Source organism: Heterodontus francisci, chromosome 10 (assembly GCF_036365525.1).
Source record: "Heterodontus francisci isolate sHetFra1 chromosome 10, sHetFra1.hap1, whole genome shotgun sequence".
Lineage (NCBI taxonomy): Eukaryota > Metazoa > Chordata > Chondrichthyes > Heterodontiformes > Heterodontidae > Heterodontus > Heterodontus francisci.
In genome coordinates this window covers 123530307-123557333 of record NC_090380.1, presented here as the reverse complement: position 1 = coordinate 123557333, position 27027 = coordinate 123530307, and the positions used below count along the sequence as shown (strand labels likewise).

General features: G+C 44.8%; 1 protein-coding gene across 1 annotated transcript in view; it reads right to left on the bottom strand.

The window, feature by feature from the left end:
- The window catches only part of slc37a1 (solute carrier family 37 member 1), a 221590-nt gene that overhangs the window by 94147 nt on the left and 100416 nt on the right, over nt 1-27027 (bottom strand). Inside the window, exons 10-12 of the mRNA XM_068041309.1 lie at nt 24541-24624; nt 11075-11224; nt 493-583 (exon numbers count right to left, since the gene is read on the bottom strand). Coding sequence (XP_067897410.1) covers nt 493-583; nt 11075-11224; nt 24541-24624 — 325 coding nt within the window. The remainder of the gene's footprint in view (nt 1-492; nt 584-11074; nt 11225-24540; nt 24625-27027) is intronic.

Below are 27027 nucleotides of genomic sequence, written 5' to 3'. Positions count from 1 at the left end.
CATTGAGTTCAATAACTTCAGAGCACGACTGGCCTTTTTTTAAATGCTTTTTAAAATTATTTTATTTTTTAACCATGTGCTGGTTTTTCATGTTGTGCTTTTGGACACAGCTGCTCATTATTCTGCCATTAACACTCTCACTGGACTAATGCTTTGTCTTTCACCACAAGCATTAACACGCTCTTTGCCTTTGTCCCATGAAAGCTTTGTTATTTAATCTCTCCTGCCCTCTGCCCTGTCACACACCTTCCCTTTTGTTGTCGTCCTCCGACCCCCTTTCACTTGCTTAAAATCTAATACATTTCTAACCTTTGCTAGTTCTGGTCACAGACCTGAAATGTTAATTCTGTTTCTCTCTCCACAAATGCTGCCTGACCTGCTGAGTATTTCCAGCGCTTTCTGTTTTTATTTCAAATACATCAGTGCATGCCTGTAATAATTCTAACACTAATTCAAGTCACTGCAACCACAGTTGGTGACACTGCTACTTGCCTTTAGTGGCGAGATACATTGGGAGCCAGAAAAGGAATGTGTAACTGACCAGCTTGGCAAAAAGCAGACACAAGGAAAACTCCACCACACCCTGCAAAACACAAGCAGACAAGCAGCCGATGAGAGCAAGTTTCCAGCACAACGTGCCTTCTCGCCGGAGACATGGTTCAGCTCAGTTCTGATCCCAAGATCATTTCTGTACAGTTACAAGAAATTCAAGGCAAGGAAATGAGTCGGTCCTCAGGAATACTGCATATTATACCACATATTCCATACACCACATATTCTCATCCCATGATATGGAAGGGAATTTGTTACCCAGAGAACACAAATATCAGATAATTGGCAAAATTCCAGTGGCAGGGGAGTAATGAGGAGTTTTTTTTTGTTAAACACAGTGAGTTATGATTTGGAATGCCATGTCTGAAAAGCTGGTGGAAGGAGATTTAATAGGGACTTTCAATTAAAAAGAAAAGACTTACAGGGCTATAGAGAAAGAACAAGGGGTGAAACTAAATGAACAGTTCTTTTCGAGAGCTGGCACAAACATAACGGGCTAATTGGGCTCCATGATTCTATGAGGAGGGGAGGAGACAATGCAGTACCGTGTTCAACAAAGTGTCTACGGAACTATAATGAACAAAAGTCAATACCCAGGTTTAAGCACATCTCCTTGGGGCTGGAGAGGAACTTGGAGTGGAAGAAACATAGAAAAATAGGACTAGGCCATTCGGCCCTTCGAGCCAGCTCCGCCATTCAATACGATCATGGCTAATCATGCAAACTCAGTACCCAGTTCCCGCTTTCTCCCCTTATCCCTTGCAAAGGGGAGACGAAGGATCCAGTTGTCGTGGTCCATGTCAGTACCAACGACATAAGTAAGACTAAGAAAGAGGATCTGCTGAGGGAGTATGAGTGGCTAGGGGCTAAATTAAAAAGCAGCATCACAAAAGTAATAATGTCTGGATTACTACCTGGGCCACAAGCAAATTAGCATACGGTAAATAAGGTCAGAGGGTTGAACGCTTGGTTCAAGATTGGTCTGGGAGAAATGGGTTTCAATTTATGGGGCACTGGCACCAATACTGGGGAAAGAGGGAGCTGTAACCGTTGGGACAGCCTTCACCTGAACTGCACGGAGATCAGTGCTCTGGCAAGTCATATAATTAGAGCTGTAGAGAGGGTTTTAAATTAAATATGGCAGGGGGAGAGGGTTCAGCTGAGCAGAAATTTAGAAAGTTAACAAGAAAGGAGAGGGCAATAATGCAGGGTAGCGATACAGGTAATGATAACTAGAGTGTGACAGGAAGGGACAGAGAGCACAAACAGAAGAGTGCACCAGCAAATAAAGTCAGAGTGGGGAAAAATGGTAAAAAGACAGAATTAAAGGCCCTTTATGTGAATCCATGCAGCATTCATAAGATGGATGAATTAATTGATAGCACAAATAGAAATAAATGGCATGAGATGATAGCCATTACAGAGATGTAGTTGCAAGTTGACCAACGGTGGGAACAGAATATTCAAGGGTATTTCACATTTCAGAATGATAAGAAAGGAAAAGGAGGTGTTAATAAAGGATTAGATCAGTACAATAGTGAGAAATGATCTTGACTTGGAAGATCAAGATGTATGATCAGTTTGGGAGGAGATAAGAAATAGCAAAGGAAAGAAGTCATTGGTGGGAGTAGTTACACTGTAGGACAGAATATAAATCTATGCAGGATTGAAGGAAAGGTCCTGCAATAATCATGGGTGATTTTAATCTTCAGATCAACTGGAGTAATCACATTGCCGAAAGTAGCCTGGAGGATGAGTTCATAGAGTGTATGAAGGACAGTTTCTTAGAACAATACGTTCTGGAACCAACCCAGGAGCAGACTATTAATTTTTTTATTTATTTAGTGATACAGCACTGAAACAGGCCCTTCGGCCCACCGAGTCTGTGCCGACCAACAACCACCCATTTATACTAACCCTACAGTAATCCCATATTCCCTATCACCTCCCTACACTAGGGGCAATTTACAACAGCCAATTTACCTATCACCTGCAAGTCTTTTGGAGGTGGGAGCAAACCGGAGCACCCGGCGAAAACCCATGCAGACACAGGGAGAACTTGCAAACTCCACACAGGCAGTACCCAGAATTGAACCCAGGTCGCTGGAGCTGTGAGGCTGTGGTGCTAACCACTGCGCCACTGTGCCGCCCATGTAAGGCATTTGGTATTATGCTGCGAGGCTTTTATTAGTATCTCCTGTATTTCAGTTCATAAGTAAAATGTAACCAGTTGTGGTGTGGACCAACATGTGGAGCTCACCCAGTGGTGAAGACATGGAGGCAAAGGACATCGGGATGAAGGGAGAAGAATTCTGACCAAAGACATCATCGCTGGGGCTCATATTGGACTTTAAAAAAAATAAAAGATAATGTAAGTGAACTAGGACCCCCACGCAAATATACACAGATCGAATATGCCACTGATGTGATAGCCTGGGCTATCACAATGACAAACAGCCTGTCTACAACCACACTCAGGGACAATGGCCTTTTGAAATATGTGTGGTTTCCTTCTTGCCTTATCAAGATGCAGGTATCACATCGATGGGTGGTATGCAACTTAGACCGCCCCACCCCACCCCGCTGAGAGTAGGATATGACCACATGCAGATGGTCTTGCATAGCCAGGGTGGGATTGATAAGGCACTAAAACCCAATCGGATGACCCAATTCAAAACATGACCTTATATGTCGAGAAACCAGGGTCTGAAAGGGGTATAAAGCCACAGCTCACAAGGACATTGCTGCTGCAGCCAGGAAGCGTGACTTGGTCAGTCACAGGAAGTCGTGCGGAAGACATCGTTCAGCGGATCTGACAACCCAGGAGCGAGTTCCTGTACACGGGTCTACTAAGTAACTGGTTTTGTAAGTATATACTATTGCTTGGTGAGTTAATAAAGGTGTTTCACATAAAGTGAAAATAGTATCCAAAGTCTGTTTCGTGCGATTGATACTCAGTACGGGGTCAGGACCTTTGAGGGAAGTGAGACCCCCTTTTAACAGTCTTACAGCTATTTTAGACCTGGTAATGTGTAATGAGGCAGGATTAATAAATGACCTCATAGTTAAGGATTCTCGAGGTAACAGTGATCATAACATGTTAGAATTTCACATTCAGTTTGAAGGTGAGAGGTTTGGGTCTGAAACTAGTGTTTTAAACTTAAATAAAGGCAATTACAAGGGAATGAAGACAGAGTTTGCCAAAGTGGACTGGGAAAATAAGTTAAAAAGTAAGGTAGTAGAGGAGCAGTGGTAGACATTTAAGGAGATATTTCATAACTCTCAACAAAGATATCGTCAACTGAGAAAGAAAGAGTCTCTGAGAAGTATGCATTATCTGTGACTAACTAAGGAAGTTAAGGATGGTATCAAATTGAAAGAAAAGGCATACAATGCTGCAAAGATTAGTGGTAGGCCAAAAAATTGGGAAAATTTTAGAAAGCAGCAGATGACTAAAAGAACAATAAAGAGGGAGAAATTAGAGTATGAGAGAAACTAGCAAGAAATATAAAAACAGACAGTAAAAGCTCCTATAAATCTATAAAAAGGAACAGAGTAGTTAAAGTAAATATTGGTCCCTTAGAGGATGAGACTGGAGAATTAATAATGGGAAACAAGGAAATGGTAGAGACTTTGAACAAGTATTTTGTATCTGTCTTCATGGTAGAAAACACCATCAGCATCCCAAGAATAGCAGAAAATCAAGAGGACAAAGGGACGGAGGAACTTAAAATAATCACTATCACTAGAAAAAAGTACAAAGGAAAACTACTGGGACTGAAGACTGACAAGTCCCCTGGACCTGATGGTCTGCATTCTAGGATCTTAAAAGAAGTGGCTGTGGAGATAATGGATGCATTGGTTGTAATCTTCCAAAATTCCCTAGAAATGTCCCAGCAGATTGGAAAACTGCAAATGTAACACTTCCATTCAAGAAAGAGGGATGAAGAAAGCAGAAAACTATAGGCCAGTTCACCTAACATCTGTAATTGGGAAAATGCTAGAATTCATTATTAAGGGAGTCGTAGCAGGACATTTAGAAAATCATAATGCAAACAGGCAAAGTCAACATGGTTTTATGAAAGGGAAATCATGTTTGACAAATTTATCGGAGTGCTTTGAGGATTTAACAGGCAACGCGGATAAAGAGGAAACAGCAAATGTAGTGTGTTTAGATTTCAAAAAGGCATTCGATAAGGTGCCACATAAAAGGTGACTGCACAAGAGCTCATGGTGTTGGGGATGATAGATTAGCATGGATAGAGGATTGGCTAACTGACAGGAAACAGAGAATCGGGATAAATGGGGCATTTTCAGGTTGGCAAACTGTAACTGTTGGAGTGTCACAGGGATCAGTGCTGGGGCCTGAACTATTTACAATCTATATTAATGACTTGAATAAAGGGACTGTGTGTATTGTAGCCAAATTTGCTGTGAGGAGGGCACAAAGCATCTGCAAAGAGATATATGTTGGTTAAGTGAGCCTTATATATTGGCTAAGTGAGCCTTATATATTGGTTAAGCCTAGCCAGCGACACCCACACCCCATGAATGAATAAAAAAAAAACTGAGTGAACAAAAATTTGGCAGATGGAGTATAATGTGGGAAAATAAGAGGTTGTCCACTTTGGTAGGAAGAATAGAAAAGCAGATTATTTACTTGGAGAGTCTCCGCAGAATATTGTGGTACAGTGGGATCTGGGTGTCCTTGTACATGAATCACAAAAGGTTAGCATACAGGTACAACAACTAATTAGGAAGGCAAATGGAAAGTTGGCCTTTATTGCAAGGGCGATGGAGTATAAAAGTGGGGAAGTCTTGCTACAACTGTACAGGGCACTGGTGAGTCTGCACCAAGTATTACATACAGTTTTGGTCTCATTATTTAAGGAGGGATATACTTGCATTGGAAGCCGTTCACAGAAGGTTCACTCGGCTCATTCCTAGGATGAAAGGGTTGCCTTAAGAGGAAAGGTTGAGTAGGCTGGCCTATACTCATTGGAGTTTCGAAGAATGAGAGGTTATCTTATTGAAACATAAGATTCTGAAGGAGCTTGACAGGGTAGATGCTGAGAGGATGTTTCCCCTCATGAGGGAATCTAGAATTGGGGACATAGTTTCAAATTAAGGGGTCTCCCTTTTAAGACGGAGATGAGGAGGAATTTCTTCTTTCAGAGGGTCGTTCATGTTTGGAATTCTCTTCCCCAGAGAGCAATGGAGGCTGGGTCATTGAATATATTCAAGGCTGAGTTAGACAGATTTTTGATCTACAAGTGAGTCAAGGATTATGAGGCGCCGGCAGGAAAGTGCAACTAAGGCCACGTTCAGATCAGCCATGATCTTATTGAATGGGGGAGCAGGTTTGAGGGGCCAAATGGCCTACTTCTGCTCCTATTATGTTCTTATGAAAGGGTAAATTATGCCTGGAAAATCTGATTGAATTTGTGTAAGAGGTAATGAAAGTAGTGGACAGCAGAATGTCTATGGATATTATTTATATGGACTACCAGAAGGCATTTGATAAAGTCCCTCAAGAGACTGTTAACTAAAGTTGAAACCTATGGAATTGATGGAAAATTACTGACCTGGTTTAAAACTAGGCTGAGCAGCAAGAGTCAAGGAGTCGGGAGTAGTCAATAGTGGGCAGGTACTCTAATTGGCAGAGTGTGATTAGTGGCATTCCACAAGGATCTATGCTGGGGCTTTAACTATTCACCGTGTTTATTAACGACTTAGATAATGGAATAAGAAAGCCACGTATCCAAATTTCCCACCAACACAAAGGTAAGCGTTGTAAGCAGTGTGGATGGAAGCATAAAGTTACAGAGAGATATTGACAGATTAAGTGAATGGGCAAAACTGTGACAAATGGATTTCAAAGTAGAAAATGTGAGGTCATCCTGAAAAGGACAGAACAGGATACTTTGTAAATGGTGTAAAGCTAGAAACAGTGACAGTTTAGAGAGACTTGGGGGTCCAGGTAAATCGATTAAAATGTCATGGAGAGGCACAAAAAATAACCAAAAAGGCTAATGGAATGCTGGCCTTTAGATCCAGAGGACTAGAATACAAGGGGGTAGAAGTCATGCTTCAGTTATACAGAACCCTGGTTAGATCACACCAGGAGCATTGTGGGAAGTTCTGGGCACCACTCCTTTTTTAGAATTAGAATTAGAATTAGAATATTACAGCGCAGTACAGGCCCTTCGGCCCTCGATGTTGCGCCGAGCTGTGAAACCATCTGACCTACACTATTCCATTTTCATCCATGTGTCTATCCAATGTCCACTTAAATGCCCTTAAAGTTGGCGAATCTACTACTGCTGCAGGCAGGGCATTCCACGCCCTTACTACTCTCTGAGTAAAGAAACTACCTCTCACATCTGTCCTATATCTATCACCCCTCAACTTGAAGCTATGTCCCCTCGTGTTTGCCATCACCATCCGAGGAAAAAGACGCTCACTATCCACCCTATCTAACCCTCTGATTATCTTATATGTCTCTATTAAGTCACCTCTCCTCCTCCTTCTCTCCAACGAAAACAACCTCAAGTCCCTCAGCCTTTCCTCGTAAGACCTTCCCTCCATACCAGGCAACATCCTAGTAAATCTCCTCTGCACCCTTTCCATAGCTTCCACATCCTTTCTATAATGCGGTGACCAGAACTGCACGCAATACTCCAGGTGCGGTCTCACCAGAGTCTTGTACAGCTGCAGCATGACCTCGTGGCTCCGAAACTCGACCCCCCTACTAATAAAAGCTAACACACCATATGCCTTCTTGACAGCCCTATTAACCTGGTTAGCAACCTTCAGGGATTTATGCACCTGGACACCAAGATCTCTCTGCTCATCTACACTAACAAGAATCTTCCCATTAGCCCAGTACTCTGCATTCCTGTTACTCCTTCCAAAGTGAATCACCTCACACTTTTCCGCATTAAACTCCATTTGCCATCTCTCAGCCCAGCTCTGCAGCCTATCTATGTCTCTCTGTACCTTACAACATCCTTCGGCACTATCCACAACTCCACCGACCTTAGTGTCATCTGCAAATTTACTAACCCACCCTTCTACACCATCTTCCAGGTCATTTATAAAAATGACAAACAGCAATGGCCCCAAAACAGATCCTTGCGGTACACCACTAGTAACTAAACTCCAGGATGAACATTTGCCATCAACCACCACCCTCTGTCTTCTTTCAGCTAGCCAATTTCTGATCCAAAGCTCTAAATCACCTTCAACCCCATACTTCCGTATTTTCTGCAATAGCCTACCGTGGGGAACCTTATCAAACGCCTTACTGAAATCCATATACACCACATCCACTGCTTTACCCTCATCCACCTGTTTGGTCACCTTCTCGAAAAACTCAATAAGGTTTGTGAGGCACGACCTACCCGTCACAAAACCGTGCTGACTATCTCTAATGTACTTATTCTTTTCAAGATGATTATAAATCCTGTCTCTTATAACCTTTTCCAACATTTTACCCACAACCGAAGTGAGGCTCACAGGTCTATAATTACCAGGGCTGTCTCTACTCCCCTTCTTGAACAAGGGGACAACATTTGCAATCCTCCAGTCTTCCGGCACTATTCCTGTCGACAATGACGACATAAAGATCAAGGACAAAGGCTCTGCAATCTCCTCCCTAGCTTCCCAGAGAATCCTAGGATAAATCCCATCTGGCCCAGGGGACTTATCTATTTTCACACTTTCCAAAATTGCTAACACCTCCTCCTTGTGAACCTCAATCCCATCTAGCCTTGTAGCCTGAATCTCAGTATTCTCAACAACATTTTCTTTCTCTACTGTAAATACTGACGCAAAATATTCATTTAACACTTCCCCTATCTCCTCTGATTCCACACACAACTTCCCACTACTATCCTTGATTGGCCCTAATCTAACTCTAGTCATTCTTTTATTCCTGATATACCTATAGAAAGCCTTAGGGTTTTCCCTGATCCGATCCACCAATGACTTCTCGTGTCCTCTCCTTGCTCTTCTTAGCTCTCCCTTTAGATCCTTCCTGGCTAGCTTGTAGCTCTCAAGCGCCCTAACTGAGCCTTCACGTCTCATCCTTAGGAAGGATATATTGGCCTTGAAGTGAGTGCAGTGTAGATTTACCAGAATGATACCTGGACTCCAAGGGTTAAATTACAAGAAGAGATTACACAGACTGGGGATGTATTCCCGAGAATTTAGAAGGTTACGGGGCGATTTGATCAAAGTTTTCAAAATATCAAAGGGAACAGGTAGATAGAGAGAGAGAAACTATTTCTGCTGTTTGGGGAGTTTACAGCCAGACCTTTCAGGAGTGAAGGTAGGAAACACTAAGGAAAGGGTAGGGCCTATCAGAAATGTACAAGGGAACTTACACATGGATGCAGAAGATGTGGGCAGGGTTCTTAATGAGTTTTTTCGTCTCTGTCTTCACAAAGGAGAGGGATGATGCAGACATTGTAGTAAAAGAGGAATGAGAAAAATTAGATGCAATAAGCATAATGAGAGAGCAAGTACTAGAGGGTCTGACATCCTTGAAAGTGGATAAATCGCCAGGGCCGGATGGATTGCATCCCAGAGAGGAAATAGCGGATGCGCTGAGGATCATCTTCAAATCCTCACTGGATACGGGCGAGGTGCCAGAGGATTGGAAGACTGCGAAAATTATACCATTGTTTCAAAAAGGTGCGAGGGATAGGCCAAATAATTGTAGGGCGGTCAGTCTGACCTCGAAGTTGGATAAATTATTAGAATTAATTCTGAGAGACAGAAAAAACTCCCACTTAGAAAAGCACAGATTAATCAATGATATGCAGCATGGATCTGTTAAATGTCTTACCAACTTAATTGAGTTTTTTGAGGAAGTAACAAGGATGATTGATGAGGGTAGTGCAGTGGATGTGGTCTACATGGATTTTAGTAAGGCATTTGACAAGGCCCGACATGGCAGACTGGTCAGTAAAATGAAAGCCATGGGATACAGGGGAATGTGGCAGGTTGGATCCAAAATTAGCTCAGTAACAGGAAACAAAGGGTAGTAATCGACGGATGTTTTTGAGAATGGAAAGCTGTTTCCAGTGGCGTTCAACAGGGCTCAGTGTTGGGTCCCTTGCTGTTTGTGGTATATATTAATGATATGGACTCAAATGTGAGAGGCATGATTGGAAAATTTACTGATGACACAAAAATTGTGTAGTTGATAGTGAAGAGGATAGCTGTAGACTCCAGAATGATGTCAATGGTTTGGTTGAGTGGCGGTAAAGTGGCAAATGGAATTCAATCCAGAGAAGTGTGAGGTAATGCATTTGGAGAGGGCAAATAAAGCAAAGGAATACACAATAAACACGAGGATAGTGAGAGGGGTAGAAGAAGTGAGAGACCTTGGAGTGCATGTCCACAGGTCCCTAAGGTGGCAGGACAGCTAAATAAAGTGGTGAAGAAGGCATATGGAATGTTTTCCTTTATTGGCCGATGTATAGAATACAAACACAGGGATGTAATGCTGGAGCTGGTTCGGCCACAGCTGGAGTATTGTGTACAGTTCCGGTCACCACATTACAGGAAGGACATAATTGCTCTGGAGAGAGTACAAGAATGTTGCCAGGGCCTGAAAGTTGCAGCTATGAGGAAAGATTGGATAGGCTAGGGTTGTTTTCCTTAGAAAAGAGGAGGCTGAGGGGTGACTAAATAGAGGTGTACAAAATTATGAGGGGCATCGATAGAGTAGACAGGAAGGACCTGTTTCCCCTAGCGGAGAGGTCAATTACCAGGGGGCACAGATTTAAGGTAATTAGTAGAAGGATTCGAGGGGACATGAGGGAAAACTTTTCACCCAGAGGGTGGTGGGTGTCTGGTATTCACTGCCAGGAAAGGTGGTGGAGGAAGAAACCCTCAACTCATTTAAAAGGTGCCTGGATATTCACCTGAAATGTTGTAATCTGCAAGACTACGGACCAGGTGCTGGAAGGTGGGATTAGATTGGGCAGCTAGTTTTTCAGCCGGCACGGACACGACGGGCTGAATGGCCTCCTTCTGTGCCACAATCTTTCTATGCTTCAAACCAAAGCTTTAAAGCGATATGAGGCAAAGGCAGGTATATGGAGTTATGTCGCAGATCAACCATGATCTCACTGAATGGCAGAACAGGCACAGGGGCTAAATAGCCTCCTCCTGTTCCTGCAGGAGAGGAGGGACAAAATTTAGCAGATAAAAACAAACTTTGTATCAGAACGATTCCAATGTTGCAAGTGGTTGTAATTAAAAATACATCCCCAATTATTTCACTAAGCATTTGAACTTCTCTGACACATTTGTAGAGTTAATACTTTGTTCTTTGCAGAAGAATAGCAAGAACTTGCATCTGGAAAGCTAATAGTAACAAAACTAGTTGAGGTGCATATCTTAAACAGTGGGCCAGTGTCACAATGCCAGGGTGGAGACAGGAGAAGATACATTACAAGCAGCTGCACCCCTCCCCATTTAATGACCCTTATTCGAAACACATACTTACAGGGATTCTCAAGGCTCCGAAGAAGCTGATTGCTGCTGGTGCATTTCTTCTCTCATTGCCGACTACAACAACATGACTGGTCACAAAACTGTTGGACTTGGCTGAAATCCTACCATCATCATCCTTCAAAAAACATTCCTGTTCTGGATCCTGTTTTAATATTTTAAATTAAATTGAAAGGAACATATTGTAAGAAGTTTCAAATAAAAATAAAACTATGACCAAAGCACATTTACTGTAATTTAAACTAACAGAAGGTGTTGGAGATGTGGGACCTATTGTCAGAAACAGTGACCCAGCTTAATCTCTGTCGCTGATGGCCCTGCTGCACATTTCTGCATTTTGTGCTTTTATTTCTGATCTCAGCAATTTTAAAGAATTTTTTTTCTATCTCTGATCACTTAGTTTAAGAACTGTGCGACTGAGCACATACTTACTGGGCATGGCAGAATTGTGTTTGTAGAACTCGACCAGCAACCAGTGGTCAGGAGTTCAAATTACAGCATGATAATTGTGAAATTATTTTCAACTAACACAGTACTGTGTGGGTTGACACCAGACAGAACGTGATTATGAAAACTGCCAGATTGTCCCATTGTCCTTCAGGGAGCAAAGGTGCCACACTGCCCACTCTCCAATCCTACATTAATAGTTGATATTTAATAACGTCAGGCCAACTAAAGCCAGTGTTGCCCAAATCCCCAGAAAACCCTGCACATGATGCTAACAAGGGACTTTCACCACTCATTTCACTGTACCAGACAAATGTATGTAGCATTAGAAAGAAAAACAAATGAGTTCGAAGCAAAAATTCAGCTAAAGGGTATGGTGTAGGAGCCATTGAAAAGACCTGGTTACAAGCTGGGCTTGATCGAGAGATAAATATTTCAGGCTATAGGATCTTCTGAAAGGACAGTGAAATTGTGGAAGACACAATTACAGCAGTAAAAAGAAGGAAGGGTGATTAAGGAGTGGAAATATTGTGGATTGAAGTAATGAACAGTAAAGGAGGCAAGACTCTTGTAAATATACAAAGCTCCTGACAGTATTGATGTAGTGGGGGGATTTAAATGGTTGAAATGAGAGACTTTAAGTTTCAAGAGTGGGAGAGGGAAAATAACTCAAAAAATGAAGGCAATGAATTTCTGGAATGAATTTGAGACCGTTTTCTGGAACAATAAGTTTCAGAACCATCAAGGAATCAGGTCACACTAGACTTAGTGACATGGAATGATCCAGAATTAGTTAACAATCAGACTGTAAAGGAACATCTTGTGAATAATGGCCACATGATTAAACTTAACAGAAGGTGTCACACACCATCCTGACTTGGAACTATATCGCCGTTCCTTTCCTGTCACTGGGTCAAGATTCTGGAACTCCCTTCCTAACAGCACTGTTGCTGTACCACACCACATGGACTGCAGCGGTTCAAGAAGGCAGCTCACCACCACCTTCTCAAGGGCAATTAGAGATTGACAATAATGCCCACATCCCATGAACAAATAAAAAAAAGATTGGAGAGAGAGAAGCAAGAGTCACAAACCAACTTTTTAAATGCAAGTTAGACTTCGTAGGAAGGTGCAACAATTTTACTGCAGTAAACTAGGCTGAGCTGTTGATGGGTAAACCTATAAGCTCACAGTGCCAGCTTGTAGGAATGTTCGGTAAAATACAATGCCAGTGCATGCCTGTAAAAGGCAAAAGCTCCACTTGTGCAGTTTATCAACCATTGTCAACAAATGAGGCAAGAGACAATATTAAACGAAAGGAAAAAACTTACACTAATGCAAAGCAAAGTGGAAATCCAAACTGGGAGAGCTAGAAAAAAGGATTACAAAGAAAGCAATAAGGTGTAAAAAGGGAGCATGAACAAAAATCCTGTAAGAGATATCAAAGCTAACAGTAAAAGATTTTATAAATGTATTGTGAGGAGAACAGCAAAGGGTAATGTGTGCCCATTAAAGACAGGTAAGACCAAAATATACAATAAGACTTGTTACTTGAGTACTTTGTATCCATTTTCACAGTAGAGGAAGAGGATGAAATAGCAGGACAAGGAAACCTAAAAATAAGGCAAGAGGAGAAACTTTATGGATATAATGCAAGTTAAAGAAATGATACTGGAGATTATAAAGGGGCTTGAGAAAAGTGTTAAAAGAAACAGGTGCGGAAATTGTAAATGTATTAGTCATAATTTTCCAAAGCTCTCTAGACTCAGGAATTTTGGCATTTGAAATTTGCAAACGTCTATTATTTAAGAGAGAAAGGGAGAAACCAAGAAATGACAGACCTGTTTGTGTTTTTCAGCTGGGAAAAGTTACTGGAATCGATAAGAGACAGAGGAGCTGAGTGAGCACTTGGACAACTATCGGATGGTATGGTAGGTAACTATGACATGGGTTAGTAATTGATTAGCAGGTACAAGACAGACAGCAGCAACAGAAGAACATTCTCTGATTAATGGGATATGATGAGTGGTATTCCCAGGGATCTTTACTGAGGCATCAGCTTTTCACCATGAATATCAATGCCTTGAATGAAGGAATAGAGAGTTGTACATCCAAGCCTTATGGATGATACTAAGTTAGGAGGCACACTAACTTGTGTAGGTGGGGAGCAGAAAGTTACAAAGGGAGAAAGACAGGTTAAGTGAGTGGCAAAACTGTGGCAGGTGGAGCTGAAATGCAGGGAAGTGTGAAGTCATCCACCTTGGATCCAAGGAAGATAAATCAAAATATTTTCTTAATGGACAGAGGCTTGGTGATTTCTTCAATTTTATTTTATTTGTTCATGTGATGTGTGCATCGCTGGCTAGGCCAGCATCAGTTGCCCATCTCCAAGTGTGCTCGAGAAGGTGGTAGTGAGCTCCCTTCTTGAACCGCTGCAGTCCATTTGGGGTAGGTACACACACAGTGCTGTTAGGAAGGGAGTTCCAGGATTTTGACCCAGCAACAGTGAAGGAACGGCGATATAGTTCCAAGTCAGGATGGTGTGGGACTTGGATGGGAACTTGCAGGTGGTGATGTTCCCATGTATTTGCTGCCCTTGTCCTTCTAGTTGGTTGAGGTCATGGGTTTGGAAAGTGCTGCCTGAATAGCCTTGGTACATTGCTGCAGTGCATCTTGTAGATGGTATACACTGCTGCCACTGTACGTCGGTGGTGGAGGGAGTGAATATTTGTAGATGGGATGCCAATCAAGCGAGCTGCTTTGTCCTGGATGGTTTTGAGCTTCTTGAGTGTTGTTGGAGCTGCACCCATCCAGGCAAATGGAGAGTATTCCATCACACTCCTGACTTGTGCCTTGTAGATGGTGGACAGGCTTTGGGGAGTCAGGAGGTGAGTTACTCGCTGCAGGATTCCTAGCCTCTGACCTGCTCTTGCAGCCATAGTATTTATAGGAGTACTCCAGTTCAGTTTCTGGTCAATGGTAGCCCCCAGGATGTTGATAGTGGGGGATTCAGCAATGGTAATGCCATTGAATGTCAAGGGGAGATGGTTAGATTCTTTCTTCTTGGAGATGGTCATTGCCTGGCACTTGTGTGGAGCGAATGTTACTTGCCACTTATCAGCCCAAGCCTGGATATTGTCCAAGTCTTTCTGCATTTCTACATGGACTGTTTCAGTATCTGAGGAGTCGCGAATGGTGCTGAACATTGTGAAATCATCAGCAAACATCCCCACTTCTGACCTTATGATTGACGGAAGGTCATTGATAAAGAAGCTGAAGATGGTTGTGCCTAGGACACGACCTTGAGGAACTCCTGCAGTGATGTCCCGGAGCTCAGATGATTGACCTCCAACAACCACAACCATCTTCCTTTGCACTATGTACGATTCCAAACAGCAGAGAGTTTTCCCCCTGATTCCCATTGACAGAAGTTTTGCTGGGACTCTTTGATGCCATATTTGGTCAAATGCTGCCTTTATGTCAAGGGCAGTCAACTCTCACCTCATCTCTGGAGTTCAGCTCTTTTGTCCATGTTTGAACCAATCTAATTGAGGTCTTTAAAATGTTGAAAGATTTGAACAGGGTAGATACAGAAAAACAATTTCCTTTGGTGGAAGAATCCAGAACAAGGCCACAATCTTAAAACTTGAGCAAGGCCATTTAGGAGTGAAATCAGGAAGCAGTTTTGCACAGAAAGGATAGTGGCAACATGGAACTCAATCCCCGAAAAGGCTGATGATGCTGGAAATCAACTGAAATTTTCAAGATGGAGATTGACAGTTGTATTAGGTAAAGGGTTCGAGGGACATGGAGGCAAGGCAGGAAAATAGAAGTGAGGTACAGGTCAGCCTAATCGTCTAGGATAACGGTAACACAGTGGATACGTTACTGGTCTACGACATACAGTAACACAGTGATTATGTTACTGGACTAGTAATGCAGAGGCGTGCACCAAAGATCATGGGTCCAAATCGCACCGTGGGAAGAGAGATGTCAAATTCAGTTATGTAATTCATTACACTTGAAATGAAAAGCTATTATCAATAATTGTAGGGGAAGACGGTGGCGTAGTGGTAATATTATTGAAATAGTAATCCAGACGCCCAGGCTAACACCCTGGGGACATGGGTTCAAATCCCACGACAACTGAAGAACAAAGGACAGTACAGCACAGGAACAGGCCATTCGGCCCTCCAAGCCTGCGCCGATCTTGATGCCTGTCTAAACTAAAACCTTCTGCACTTCCGGGGACAGTATCCCTCTATTCCCATCCTATTCATGTATTTGTCAAGATGCCTCTTAAACGTCACTATCGTACCTGCTTCCACCACCTCCCCCGGCAGCAAGTTCCAGGCACTCACCACCCTCTGTGTAAAAAGAACTTGCCTCGCACATCCCCTCTAAACCTTGCCCCTCGCACCTTAAACCTATGTCCTCTAGTAACTGACTCTTCCACCCTGGGAAAAAGCTTCTGACTATCCTCTCTGTCCATGCCGCTCATAACTTTGTAAACCTTTATCATGTCGCCCCTCCACCTCCGTCGTTGCAGTGAAAACAATCAGAGTTTATCCAACCTCTCCTCATAGCTAATACCCTCCAGACGAGGCAACATCCTGGTAAACCTCTTCTGTACCCTCTCCAAAGCCTCCACATCCTTCTGGTAGTGTGGCGACCAGAATTGCACGCAATATTCGAAGTGTGGCCTAACTAAGGTTCTGTACAGCTGCATGACTTGCCAATTTTTATACTCTATGCCCCGACCGATGAAGGAAAGCATGCCGTATGCCTTCTTGACGACCTTATCCACCTGCGTTGCCATTTTGTGACCTGTGGACCTGTGCGCCCAGATCTCTCTGCCTGTCAATACTCCTAAGGGTTCTGCCATTTACTGTATACTTCCCACCTGCATTAGACCTTCCAAAATGCATTACCTCACATTTGTCTGGCTTAAACTCCATCTGCCATTTCTCCACCCAAGTCTCCAACCGATCTATATCCTGCTGTATCCTCTGACAATCCTCATCACTATCCGCAACTCCACCAACCTTTGTGTTGTCCGCAAACTTAGAATCAGACCAGCTACATTTTCCTCCAAATCATTTATATATACTACAAAGGTCCCAGCACTGATCCCTGCGGAACACCACTAGTCACATCCCTCCATTCAGAAAAGCACCCTTCCACTGGTACCCTCTGTCTTCTATGACAGAGCCAGTTCTGTATCCACCTTGCCAGCTCACCTCTGATCCCGTGTGACTTCACCTTTTGTACCAGTCTGCCATGAGGGACCTTGTCAAAGGCTTTACTGAAGTCCATGTAGACAACATCCACTGCCCCTCCTTCATGAATCATCTTCGTAACTTCCTCAAAAAACTCAATCAAGTTAGTGAGACACGACCTTCCCTTCTCAAAACCATGCTGCCTCTCGCTAATAAGTCCATTTGTTTCCAAATGGGAGTAAATCCAGTCCCGAAGAATCCTCTCTAATAATTTTCCTACCACTGACGTAAGGTTCACCGGCCTATAATTTCCTGGATTATCCTTGCTACCCTTCTTAAACAAAGGAACAACATTGGCTATTCTCCAGTCCTCGGGACCTCACCTGTAGCCAATGAGGATGCAAAGATTTCTGTCAAGGCCCCAGCAATTTCTTCCCTTGCCTCCCTCAGTATTCTGGGGTAGATCCCATCAGGCCCAGGGGACTTATCAACCTGAATGCTTCGCAAGACACCCAACACCTCCTCCTTTTTGATAACGACATGACTGAGACTATCTACACTCCCTTCCCTAGGCTCATCATCCCCCAAGTCCTTCTCTTTGGTGACTACTGATGCAAAGTACTCATTTAGTACCTCGCCCATTTCCTCTGGCTCCACACATAGATTCCCTCCTCTGTCTTTGAGTGGGTCAACCCTTTCCCTGGCTACCCTCTTGCTCTTTATATACGTATAAAAAGCCTTGGATTTTCCTTAACTGGTGGATTTAAATTCAATTAATTAATAAAAATCTGGAATTGAAAGCTAGTCTCAGTAATGGTGACCATGAAACCATTGTTGATTGTTGTAAAAACCCATCTGCTTCACTAATGCTCTTTAGGGAAGGAAATCTGCTGTCCTTACCTGGTCTAGCCTACATGTGACTCCAGACCCACAGCAATGTGGTTGACTCTTAATTGCCCTCTGAAAAAGCCTAGCAACAGAATCAGTTTCATCGACCTGAAACATTAACTCTGATTTTCTCTCTACAGATGCTGCCTGACCCGCTAAGTATTTCCAGCAATTCTGTTTTTGTTTCAGTTTAACATTGGGCAATAAATGCTGGCCTTGTGATCCTGTGAATGAATAAAAAAGGTAAATGGGGAAAAGGGTCAAGAGGTAGAACTAGCCATTCCTGTTCAATAGTTCTGAGTGAGGCAAAATACTAAAAAAGAGAGATGTGCAGTGAGGGACGAGACTGTGTCTGAGTGATGGTGCAGTGAGGGACGAGACTGTGTCCGAGTGATGGTGCAGTGAGGGACGAGACTGTGTCCGAGTGATGGTGCAGTGAGGGACGTGACTGTGTCCGGGTGATGGTGCAGTGAGGGACGTGACTGTGTCCGGGTGATGGTGCAGTGAGGGACGTGACTGTGTCCGGGTGATGGTGCAGTGAGGGACGTGACTGTGTCCGGGTGATGGTGCAGTGAGGGACGTGACTGTGTCCGGGTGATGGTGCAGTGAGGGACGTGACTGTGTCCGGGTGATGGTGCAGTGAGGGACGTGACTGTGTCCGAGTGATGGTGCAGTGAGGGACGTGACTGTGTCCGAGTGATGGTGCAGTGAGGGACGTGACTGTGTCCCAGTGATGGTGCAGTGAGGGACGTGACTGTGTCCCAGTGATGGTGCAGTGAGGGACGTGACTGTGTCCGAGTGATGGTGCAGTGAGGGACGTGACTGTGTCCGAGTGATGGTGCAGTGAGGGACGTGACTGTGTCCGAGTGATGGTGCAGTGAGGGACGTGACTGTGTCCGAGTGATGGTGCAGTGAGGGACGTGACTGTGTCCGAGTGATGGTGCAGTGAGGGACGTGACTGTGTCCGAGTGATGGTGCAGTGAGGGACGTGACTGTGTCCGAGTGATGGTGCAGTGAGGGACGTGACTGTGTCCGAGTGATGGTGCAGTGAGGGACGTGACTGTGTCCGAGTGATGGTGCAGTGAGGGACGTGACTGTGTCCGAGTGATGGTGCAGTGAGGGACGTGACTGTGTCCGAGTGATGGTGCAGTGAGGGACGTGACTGTGTCCGAGTGATGGTGCAGTGAGGGACGTGACTGTGTCCGAGTGATGGTGCAGTGAGGGACGTGACTGTGTCCGAGTGATGGTGCAGTGAGGGACGTGACTGTGTCCGAGTGATGGTGCAGTGAGGGACGTGACTGTGTCCGAGTGATGGTGCAGTGAGGGACGTGACTGTGTCCGAGTGATGGTGCAGTGAGGGACGTGACTGTGTCCGAGTGATGGTGCAGTGAGGGACGTGACTGTGTCCGAGTGATGGTGCAGTGAGGGACGTGACTGTGTCCGAGTGATGGTGCAGTGAGGGACGTGACTGTGTCCGAGTGATGGTGCAGTGAGGGACGTGACTGTGTCCGAGTGATGGTGCAGTGAGGGACGTGACTGTGTCCGAGTGATGGTGCAGTGAGGGACGTGACTGTGTCCGAGTGATGGTGCAGTGAGGGACGTGACTGTGTCCGAGTGATGGTGCAGTGAGGGACGTGACTGTGTCCGAGTGATGGTGCAGTGAGGGACGTGACTGTGTCCGAGTGATGGTGCAGTGAGGGACGTGACTGTGTCCGAGTGATGGTGCAGTGAGGGACGTGACTGTGTCCGAGTGATGGTGCAGTGAGGGACGTGACTGTGTCCGAGTGATGGTGCAGTGAGGGACGTGACTGTGTCCGAGTGATGGTGCAGTGAGGGACGTGACTGTGTCCGAGTGATGGTGCAGTGAGGGACGTGACTGTGTCCGAGTGATGGTGCAGTGAGGGACGTGACTGTGTCCGAGTGATGGTGCAGTGAGGGACGTGACTGTGTCCGAGTGATGGTGCAGTGAGGGACGTGACTGTGTCCGAGTGATGGTGCAGTGAGGGACGTGACTGTGTCCGAGTGATGGTGCAGTGAGGGACGTGACTGTGTCCGAGTGATGGTGCAGTGAGGGACCAGACTGTGTCCGAGTGATGGTGCAGTGAGGGACGTGACTGTGTCCGAGTGATGGTGCAGTGAGGGACGTGACTGTGTCCGAGTGATGGTGCAGTGAGGGACGTGACTGTGTCCGAGTGATGGTGCAGTGAGGGACGTGACTGTGTCCGAGTGATGGTGCAGTGAGGGACGTGACTGTGTCCGAGTGATGGTGCAGTGAGGGACGTGACTGTGTCCGAGTGATGGTGCAGTGAGGGACGTGACTGTGTCCGAGTGATGGTGAAGTGAGGGACGTGACTGTGTCCGAGTGATGGTGCAGTGAGGGACGTGACTGTGTCCGAGTGATGGTGCAGTGAGGGACGTGACTGTGTCCGAGTGATGGTGCAGTGAGGGACGTGACTGTGTCCGAGTGATGGTGCAGTGAGGGACGTGACTGTGTCCGAGTGATGGTGCAGTGAGGGACGTGACTGTGTCCGAGTGATGGTGCAGTGAGGGACGTGACTGTGTCCGAGTGATGGTGAAGTGAGGGACGTGACTGTGTCCGAGTGATGGTGAAGTGAGGGACGTGACTGTGTCCGAGTGATGGTGAAGTGAGGGACGTGACTGTGTCCGAGTGATGGTGCAGTGAGGGACGTGACTGTGTCCGGGTGATGGTGCAGTGAGGGACGTGACTGTGTCCGGGTGATGGTGAAGTGAGGGAGGAGACTGTGTCCGAGTGATGGTGCAGTGAGGGACGTGACTGTGTCCGAGTGATGGTGAAGTGAGGGACGTGACTGTGTCCGAGTGATGGTGTAGTGAGGGACGTGACTGTGTCCGAGTGATGGTGAAGTGAGGGAGGAGACTGTGTCCGAGTGATGGTGCAGTGAGGGACGTGACTGTGTCCGAGTGATGGTGTAGTGAGGGAGGAGACTGTGTCCGAGTGATGGTGAAGTGAGGGACCAGACTGTGTCCGAGTGATGGTGTAGTGAGGGACATGACTGTGTCCGAGTGTCGGAATAGTGTAAAATTACACTGTTCTCGAGTGGTGTGATGCACTGATGTGGCATTAAACCATGACAGTGTAAGGAAAGGGTTAATAAGACTGTCCTGAAGTCTGCTGTTATATTCTGATAACAGTAACATTGAGCTATTGCCGCTTCAGCAGGGATGTCTGACTAACGTTAACCTTGAATACCACTTGGAAGAAGCACTGAGGGTAGTAGGGCACAAAATGTACTCTGGGCGGGAGACCTCAATGTCCATCAAAAAGAGTGGCTCGGCAGCACCACTACTGACCGAGCCCTCATGGACAACTTGCTAGACTGGGTCTGCGGCAGGTGGTGAGGGAACCAACATGAGGGATAAACCTCCTTGACCTCGTCCTCACCAATCTGCCTGTCACAGATGCATCTGTCCATGACAGTATTGGTCGGAGTGACCACCGCACAGTCCTTATGAAGACAAAGTCCCATCTTCACATTGAGGTTACACAACATTGTGTTGTGTGGCACTACCTCCGTGCTAAATGGGACAGATTTCAAACAGATCTAGCAACTCAAAATTGGGCATCCATGAGGCGCTGTGGGCCATCAGCAGCAGAATTGTTTTCAACTATAATCTGTAAGCTCATGGCCTGGTATATCCCCCACTCTACCATTCCTATCAATCCAGGGGACCAACCCTGGTTCAATGAAGAGTGCAGGAGTGCATGCCAGGAGCAGCACCAGGCATACCTCAAAATGAGGTGTCAACCTGGTGAAGCTACAACACAGGACTATCTGTGTGCCAAACTGCGTAAGCAGCATGCGATAGACAGAGCTAAGCGATCCCATAACCAATGGATCAGATCTAAGTTCTGCAGTCCTGCCACATCCAGCCGTGAATGGTGGTGGACAATTAAACAACAAACTGGAGGAGGTGGCTCCACAAATATCCCCATCCTCAATGATGGGGGAGCCCAGCACATCAGTGCAAAAGATCAGACTGAAGCATTTGCAACAATCTTCAGCCAGAAGTGCTGAGTTGATGATCCATCTCGGCCTCCTCCTGAAGTCCCCAGCATCACAGATGCCAGTCTTCAGCCAATTCGATTCACTCCACGTGTTATCAAGAAGCGACTGAAGACACTGGATACTGCAAAGTCTACGGGCCCTGACAATATTCCGGCAACAGTACTGAAGACTTGCGCTGCAGAACTACCTGCATCTCTAGCCAAGCTGTTCCAGTACAGCTGCAACACTGGCATCTACCCAACAATGTGGATAATTGCCCAGGTATGTCCTGTACACAAAAAGCAGGACAAATCCAATCCGGCCAATTACCGCCCCATCAGTCTCGTCCTGATCATCAGTAAAGTGATGGAAGGTGTCATCAACAGTGCTATCAGGCAGCACTTGCTTAGCAATAGCTTGCTCAGTGACACTCAGTTTGGGTTCTGCTGGGGCAACTCAGCTCCTGACCTCATTACAGTCTTGATTCAAACATGAACAAAAGAGCTGAACTCAAGAAGTGAGGTGAGAGTGACTGCCCTTGACATCAAGGCAGCATTTGACCAAATATGGCATCAAAGAGCCCGAGCAAAACTTCAGTCAATGAGAATCAGGGAGAAAACACTCTGTTGGTTGGAGTCATACTTCGCACAAAGAAAGATAGTTGTGGTTTTTGGAGGTCAATCATCTCAGTCCCAGGACATCACTGCAGGAGTTCCTCAGGGCAGTGTCATAGGCCCAACCATCTTCAGCTGCTTCATCAATGACTTTCCCTCCATTACAAGGTCAGAAGTGGGGATGTTCACTGATCACTGCACAACGTTCAGCACCATTTGCAACTCCTCAGATACTGAAGCAGCCCATGTCCACATGCAGCGAGACATAGATAACATCCAGGCTTAGGCTGATAAGTGGCAAGTAACATTTGTGCCACACAAGTGTCAGGCAATGACCATCTCCAACAAGAAAGAATCTAAACATCTCTCCTTGATGTTCAATGGCATTACCATTGCTGAAACCCCCACGATCAACATCCTGGGGGTCACCATTGACCAGACACAGAACTGGACCAGCCACAAAATGCAGTAGCTACAAGAGCAGGTCAGAGGCTGGGAATTCTGTGGCGAGTAACTTAGCTCCTGTCCACCAACACAAGGAACAAGTCAGGGGTGTGATGGAATACTCTCCACTTGCCTGGATCGGTACAGATCCAACAACACTCATGAAGCCCGACACCATCCTGGACAAAGTAGCACGTTTGATCGGCACCCATCCATCACCTTCAACATTCAGATCCTCCACCACCAACACACAGTGGCAGCAGTGTGTACCATCTACAAGATGCACTGCAGCAACTGACCAAGGCTCCTTCGACAGCTCCTTCCAAACCCATGACATCTACTACCTAGAAGGACAAGGGCAGCAGATAAATGGGAACACCACCACCTGCGAATTCCCTTCCAAGCCACACACCATCCTGACTTGGAACTCTATTGCCATTCCTTGACTGTCACTGGGTCAAAATCCTGGAATTTTTTTCCTGACAGCACTGTGGTTGTATCTGCACTCCAAGGACTGCAGTAATTCAAGAAGGCATCTCACCACCACCTTCTTCAGGACAATTATGGATGGGTAATAAATGCTGGCCTAGACAATGAATCAAAGAATCGTTACAGTGCAGAAGGAGGCCATTCAGCCCATCGTGTCTGCACTGGCTCTCTGAAAGAGCAACTCCCTCAGTTCCATTCCCCTGCCTTTCCCCCATAACCCTACACATTCTTCTTTCTCATCTAACAGTCTAATTCCCCCAAACGAATATAAAAAATAAAATAACTGCTGGGCTATGCAATTAGTTGACCTGAGAGCAATGGTCAGTTTAGTCATTTCAGAAAACCTAATTAAAGTCAGTGCACACTGATAGATATTTCAGGGAAGTGTAACCAGTTGCAGGAAATATAGTTCATTACGCATAGGAAAACATCTGTGTTGACTGGTACGAACTGACACTGCATCAAAAACAAACTTATAATGAAGAGTTTCATTTAGTGGAACAGCAGTTCTACATAACAAGGGTATTTTTGAGCTCCATGTACTGATCTGTGGAAAAATAACTCAGTAAAACCAAAATTAATAAAGTCAAGTAAATTCTCCTTATATGAAGTTTAACTTTTATATAACTAGGCAATGCAGAATTGTGTGTATTGTCACATGGACAGGGAAGAGTAAAGTTGAAAAATTAGCTGTTTGTAATTAGTATTTGGAGATATAAAATCTGAAGATGCTGAGCTCTGAATTGCAATACATGTGAATACGCAACCAAGGATCATCATGTCTGGTTCTCAGCAGTACTTTTTGAAAATGCAGATTTAATACTGCATGTTCTGTATATTTAATAAATCTGTGATAGCTGATAATCCATTTATAAAAACCTATTGATTTGAGGAAGAAATTGGAAATAAGAACACCTATCTTCTCACACCAGTTAACACCAGTCTAACACTATGAGGAATTACACAATCTACCCAAGGGGTTGGGTGCAGTATGAGGAATTACTGTAACCAACCACACAGGTACAGCATATGAGGAATTACACTCTATCTGAGTGGCTGCGTATGGTATGGGGAATAACACTGCACCCGATTGGTTAGGTACAGTATGGGGAATGACAAGGTACCATAGTAGTTTTATGCCTGTCGCAGCATCGCACTTAGTAGTTTGTCCGGAATAAGTTAAGAATTCAGACAAAGCTGCTTTCTCATTTTACTTTGCACATTGAACCCAAGGGGCAAGTTGCATCGGTGAATGAGCAATGGTCTGCTCTCTGCCACTGCTGCCTGTAAGCTGTTGGCTTTAATTAAATCCAAGGCCATTACACATTTACTTACGATAAATGAGTCACTTCTACTGCTTTGGTAAAGCTGGCACTTTTGTTTAAATCCATCCCATCCATTCAAACATTTTGATGGTTTCTGTAACAACGAAAATGGAGGAAAAATTAATAAATCCAATAATACAGAAATGTTAGATTGCCCAGCATAGGTACATTTCCCTCAGTCACATTAGATTACTGACCATCCCTCCACAGCCGATCCCCTTCCCAACTCTGTAACCTCTTCCAGCCTTAAAACCCTCCAAGAACTCTGCATTTCTCCAATTCTGACCTTGTGTATCCCAAATTTCCTTTGCCCCACCATCAGCTGCCAAGGCTTCAAGCTCTGGAATTTCCTTGCTAAACCTCTCCGCCTCTCCAACATTCTCTCCTCCTTTAAGAGGCTCCTTAAAATGTAGCTCTTCAGTCAAGCTTTTGGACATCTCATGTGGCTTGGTATCAAATTTTGTTTGAAAACACTCCTGTGAAACGCCTTGGGACGTTTTACATTTAAGTACTTTCTAAATTCAACTTTTTTATTCAGGGTGATCAAAAAAAAGATGCTCAAAGGATTCGATAGGGAGATACAGAGATACTATGACTATTTCCTCTGGTGGGGGAATCCAAAGCAAGGAGGCACAATCTGAAAATTAGAACTAGGCAATTCAGAATTCAAATCAGAAAGCATGTTTGAAAGGTTAGGGTGTGAAAATCTGGAACTCTCTCTCTCCTCGAAACAGCTGTGGAAGCTGGGGGTCAATTGAAATTTTCATGATTGAGATCAATAGGGTTTTTGTTAGTGTTACAACCCGGTGAGAAAGGTGTCTAGAGTTCCCTCTCAGCCTTCACCTGCTCTTACCGTAACTGGGTTTAATTTTAAACACACTGTTTTTAGCTCCCCCCTGGTGAATCCTTGTTCACTGCTTTCCAATTATAAGGCAAAGAAACCAGCACAAACAGGTTTTCTTAGGTTTAAAGATGAAAAGTTGAAATTTATGAAACTTGAACTTAAACTCTAATTCGGTTTGCGCCCACGGATACACGCCGTGCCCACGCTAGCAAGCATACATGATATACACATGCAAATAGAGACAGAAAAGAGAAGAAAAATAAAGTGAAAGGTTTCAGGCAATATTTGAAGAGTTTTTGTTACGGTTCTTCGAGTTCACTGTAGAGTCCTTGATTGTAGGTAGATCTTGCTTTTCGTTGGGGCCCAGTATTCTTCTTAAACCTTGTTCGCTGTATGAGACTTTTCTCTCTTGGGGTTCATGTGACTTCGGTGCATTCAGAGGCTTGTAAGAAAGAGATGGGAGCAGATAGGAGAGATTTTCTCAGCCCAGGAGCAAACAGACACTCTCAGTTCAAACTGTTTGTACAATTCAGAAAAACCCAGGTTGTCAAGCAGGTTAGTCATGTGACGAACTGGTCTGCCCACGTCTTGGATTGTATCACCTTCGCAGTCTCTGGAATGCTCCTCTTACACAAAATACCTGGTGATCAAGGTCCACTGTGGGTTGAATGTGTCAGGGAATGGTCCTTTGTCCAAGCACCGTCTGTTAATATGCAAATGTATTTTCCAGCTACGGCTGTTCTGTTTAACAAGTCCTTTCTTCACTTCAGTAACAGTTTAAAATCAATGGTCATGACAAAATTAATGTGCCTCATTCTTGGCAGGTGGGGGCCGAGGATAACAGCTCCACACCCAGTGGAATGAAATGCGATTTGAGAAAAGGTGCATTTCATTAAAAGGGTCAAGAGAAAATACAAGATACAGAAAAAAAACATGAATTTCTCTCATTCATTCACAAATCCTAAAACGTATTAAAAATCACCCCTTTTTTGGCATCCCAATAAACATGTGGTTCTTTTTTGGGGAAGGTTGTCTTCAGTTTTCCCATTTCCATGGCTGCCTAGGGTCTTTGTTCCTGCCGAGGTAATTTTGCTCCCAGGAGAGTTAGTAGTAGGCCGGTCTAGCCTGAACTCTCCTTCAGTGCTTTGCTGAGTCATGCAAAGGCTTTTGACTTTAGGGGCATGGGTGGTTTTCCTTTTTCTGACTGTGGGGGAAGATACTTTGCTCCTTTCCCCTTTGTCCTCTGGGGCACCCCTGCCTGCAGGTATTTGTGCAGATTCTACTGCACTCCCTTATGGCACTTTGACGAGGTAAGGCATCACCCTCAGAGTTTCTCTGCTCCATAGAGGTCTCTCTTTGTCTCTGCAAGTTCCTGTAAATGCTGTTAGCAACTCTGGTGGGGGGCTTCTAGTGTCTGCATTTACATAGGAGGATGTGGGGTCTCACTTTTCAATTTTTCAGAGTTGGCTGACCAGACAGTAGGGGTTTTCATCCAGGATTCCTCCTGGACTTCCTTTAACCTGCCCTCTTGGTCGCTTTTTCCCCTTCCCTTTCTAAAGTTTTGCCAGCCTTGTGCCTGCCTGTCCCCTTTTGTTCTTGGTGCGGGTCCCTTACAGTTCACCAGCCCTCGGCTGGAGGGTCCTCCTAACACTG